Source organism: Sabethes cyaneus, chromosome 3 (assembly GCF_943734655.1).
Source record: "Sabethes cyaneus chromosome 3, idSabCyanKW18_F2, whole genome shotgun sequence".
In the NCBI taxonomy this organism is placed as follows: domain Eukaryota; kingdom Metazoa; phylum Arthropoda; class Insecta; order Diptera; family Culicidae; genus Sabethes; species Sabethes cyaneus.
The window spans coordinates 21171536-21176044 of NC_071355.1; the positions used below are offsets into that span (position 1 = coordinate 21171536).

Genomic DNA, 4509 nt, shown 5'->3' on the forward strand with positions numbered 1-4509 from the left:
CAACGGTTACCGTCCTAGACTCCGCTTTCAGTCTGGCGTAGATTTTGAACAGCCTAGGAGTTGGATATGACGGTAGCCTAGGAGTTGGCTAGGGATTGTCAAGTTTCGGTGGTCAGGCCTTACGAGCTTGTAAACCTTGTTGCTCTAATTCTTCACATTACCTGTGCTCCTTCTACCGCGTTTATTCCTCAGGATCGTGTTCAACTGGATCCTTGCTCTTCGATATTGGTTCAAATTCTCGCTACTGACAAAGCTCAGATAATAGGGGGGCTCCGTAGCCGCAAGGTTACCGAGTCTGCTTTGATAAGCGAGTGGTCGTGGGTTCGAATCTTAGTAGAATCAAGCCATTCGATATCAAGTGACTTTAGCATGGGTTTATTCTCAGGCCCCTCCATTTACCTTTCCTTCGTGCTGAATTCTATATTTACCCTCTGAAGCCTCTTGACAGTGCAAATGTCCCTCCTATAGTTAAGTGTACTGGTCAGTGGTACGAATGAGTCCTCGCCAGGGACGGCTATAATATGGGATAGTGCTGGGAGCGAGGAATAAGTGGGTAAAGTAGATCAAGCTTTGAAGGAAGGGTAAACCCCAATACACGCAAGCACGCATACAATTTAAAATAAGCATATCGCTCACTCAATAGCGATTATAGCAAAAAGAAATGCAGTGCAGGTCATACAGCAAACACCCGGGCAATATTACAATAGATCAACTATACTGGTCGCAGTAATGAGTCCACACATGGAAAAAAAAAGCTCAGATAATTTTTCCAAGCTCTCTCTTTTCTTTCCTCCGCTTATTGGCATCTCCCATTAAACCAATCATTTCGTGTACTCCGGGACTCTTCACCTAGCAACCTCTCAGAAGGCCGAGCGTATTCTTTCTAAACCGTCCTCGAGGGTTCGCGGTTTAAGCATTCGCGGGTTAAGTATTCGAGCCAGGTGACCTCCTGGTGGCTTTGTGGGTATCTTCGCCAGGCCTCGAGATGCTGCGAAGTTATTTTTCGTGTCGGTGTGCAAGCTACGGGGTCCTGTCACCGGTCTATGCATCGCTTCCCTACCGACCTGGGCGTTTTCGTCGGATTTACGTTCGACGGGCAGTGCACGTTGATGATGCTGTAATTGAACGAACGGCCCTTTAGCCACAATAAACACATTGACCGCCTTACAATCTATCACGCGATCTTGCATTCTGCCCGACACTACAAAGCCCGTTCCCAGTTCATTTGTAGTGCTGTTGTAAAACTGGGCCTTTCCGCCGAGGATGTTCCAAATCTCCTTTGTGACAAATTTTCTGCAGCGCTACGATGCCGAGTTTACGGGGTTCAAACCGTTTGAGCAGCACGCTACCGAGACTCGTGATAGGACGGCTTGCAGGCAGTGTTGCGAAGCCCACACTCGTGTGGTCTGATTTTCTCGCACACGCGTACTCATTTTAACGAACACGCCAGCATAAGCATCCCTTCGAACTCCCACTCTTATTTATTCATGCACTGCAAAGAGTTTTTGCGAGTGTGTGTTTAGCTAACAGCTACAGTCGTCGCTCGTCGTTCGACGTTGTAGTCCGAGCAGCTGATACCGATTACACGCGAGGGCTCGCACGCCCGCCTGTGAGTAGAACCGAGGGCGAAGATGAAGAAGGAAAGATAAAGTAATGCTAAATTTGTATCCCAGTGCGCCACTAGCCGCATCCTGACTGCTCAGGAGTTATTTAACTCGCGAATAAGTTATGCAGAAAGACGATGTGAGGATGTGCCTGCGCGAGTGTGTAGGTAGCAGAATGTCTGCGGCTGTTGCTTCTACGCCTGCGTGTGCGGTGCAAGCGTTGAATGCTCTGTTTGTCATACTCAATCGCGTGTGAGCAGGCAACGCAGGAACTTCTCGTTCGATTCGCAACATTGCTTGCAGGTTGAGGTTGACGATTAGCAACATTTGCTCGGATATCGAGCAAATTAGGCCAGTAGGCGAATTAGCGGTGCCCAATACTGTATGGTTTTCTATATTTTGTATTTTAAGTTAAACCTATTTTAAAAACCGCTGATCTCACATGTTAGCTATGCGACAATTTAGAATTGGTTTCTCTGGCAAAATGTTAGCTAAAAGGAATTCTTTATTTTTGGAAAATTGTTCATCAATGAAATATTAAAAAAAAATCCAATGCGCAGGTGAAGGCTTTCATTGTTGGTACGTCGATCAAAACGTCCTTGAACCTCCGTTATTTGAGGAAATTTTACTAAATATTAGATAAGTTCTCAAATGTCTGCTCACTGTCTAGCAGAATACGATCAAATACAAATTATGATCGCAAATATGTATCAGAAAACAACAAGCACAAATGCAACAAATAAAAGAAAGTATAACAAAGTTACGCCATTTCCCACTCTACACGCAATCTAGACCAGTTCGAGCTTCCTCTCAAACCCACTAAAATCTCTTTGGCATCCTCCACTTCACACGACATAATTCTGCTCGGAACGCACATCTCACTAACTCGCGTGACGTGACGCTATTGGGGCGTATGTTTTCTGTAAAACAAAGCGCCCAAAAGAGGGAACCTTGAAAAAATTTTGTTCAACAATATGATCGCATTAAACTGCCAAAATGGAGCACCGGCTCTACCCGGCCAACCAGACACGGAACGTGCGCTCAAAACAGAAGAAAAAAGGAAAACACTCTCAAAATTAAGTCAATGTCACCCACGTGAAAAACTGCTCCAACGTTGCTGCTGGTGCTGCTGGTGCGGGTACGGGCAGAGTAGATGCGCGCGACGAATACGTTAGAAACGATCCTGTTTGTAGCATATGTTTGTTTTCATCGTGAGTCACCTTCGGTAAAGCTAGGATCGATTTAGTTAAAGAACTAGGGGAGTGGGGAGGGAACTTGGGTGAAGCAGAAACAAGCGATGATTTACGTTGATGCTATGAGCGGGAAAAGCCGCGATAAACCGAGTGCAGGAAATTTGTTTATTTTCTTTGCGAATTACGTCGCAATGGAGTCATCATGATAACTGGCGCATCGCAACGTTGTGAAAAAATGCACTTCAAATTCCGCGATTCGATGACGAAGCGGATTGTCTTTCAGCTCGACGGAGACTGGCCAGCCACGTAGCCAGAAGGGGGGGCCCGGGGGCCCAATTTCGATTTTAACTGTTTTATGTGCATATTTTTTCGTTTAGAACCACAATACATTAAATGTATTATAATATATTATAGTTATAACCAATAAGATATGCATATAATGTATTAGGAGCCAAGATAGGACTCCTGGCCCCCACCTCTGGCTACGTGGCTGAGACTGGCTACAAAATGTACCATACAGTACTTATCATTCTCAAAAAATGCGATTTCAGTCCTCGAGAAAGATCACGTTTTACAGACCGTTTTGCATGAATTGTACGGTGACTTCTGGTCACACGCCGAAGAGCAGCCTCTTCCCATGCAAACAACGGGAATGCAGTTAACCGGGAGAAACGTGACTTTTTGAGTCCAAACAAACTGTCATTGTTCATATCGCTTCTTATCTCGGGGTTATTTACCAGATAATGCAACACCTACCTTGTCAACGGTCCCGGCGCTTCGCTAACCGCCTTCAGCGACATTCGCAGCTGCCGATGGAATGTACCGATGATGGACTCCCGGCGGCGGCCCGTTGCCCCTTCGGCTGGTTGCGTAACGATTTCCTTGCCGGTTTCCGGATCAATGCTTACGATCACATCCTTCGGCTGTTTGCTGGCACCGTCCACCGCGACAACGGTGGCTTTCATAATTTCCGGACTGGGAGTGCTCTGATCGGTAAGCAACTTCGTCCAGGCCATATCGCCGTCCTCACCGGCACCGCCGGTATCGTTCCGGGTTTCGTCGAATAGTTTCGTCATTTTGTTGTTTCGCCAGTGGATTCGAACGTTACGGTTTTAGCATGAGGTCAATTGCATACGATTGGGTGTCTAGAAAGAACGTGACAGAAATGAATGGTCGTAAATTAGTCAAATATTGAATTAGAGGCTTATCAAAACTAGTTTAAAAACAGATTTTTTTAGACATAATTGTGAATCATGTAGTCTTCTGAAACATTTGTCTCATGGTCGTTTTGAGGCAAATTTATGCAGTCTTCTTCATGGACATCGTAACTGAATAGAATTCGGTTAACGTGAAGTTCAGAAATTGTTCGAATTGATGCGATTTATACCGACTTTAACGTAACCTTCGATAGCGTTGAGCCCCGCATTTTGCTTGCAAAGCTCGACTTATATCTGACGAATCATCGACTGTGCGTTAAACTGTGATCAACAGAATTAGATTTATTTCACTCCCCTTCAGCCGTCCCGCAAGGTAGTAGTATAGGACCGTCAATATTTATTATATTCTGACGTCTGCCAATAGGTTTCCAACTTTTAGAAGCCAATGCAGACTGCAGAATGCTCCCGCTAATTGTCAATTGCTACTAATGGTCAGTCGCAAGCTTTACAACTGGTACCAACGAAATCTCAACGAAGGTCATTGACATAGTGAAA

General features: G+C 45.3%; 1 protein-coding gene across 1 annotated transcript; it reads right to left on the reverse strand.

The window, feature by feature from the left end:
* Positions 1–3549: 3549 nt before the first annotated feature.
* On the reverse strand, positions 3550–3873 carry LOC128739354 (uncharacterized). The gene has a single exon (XM_053834837.1). It carries the CDS (start codon positions 3871–3873, stop codon positions 3550–3552), a length of 324 nt encoding a protein of 107 aa, XP_053690812.1.
* Positions 3874–4509: the final 636 nt, after the last annotated feature.

What these genes read in the sequence shown, in the direction of transcription:
- LOC128739354 (XM_053834837.1), bottom strand. Translation starts at nt 3,873, where the DNA reads ATGACGAAACTATTCGACGAAACCCGGAACGATACCGGCGGTGCCGGT.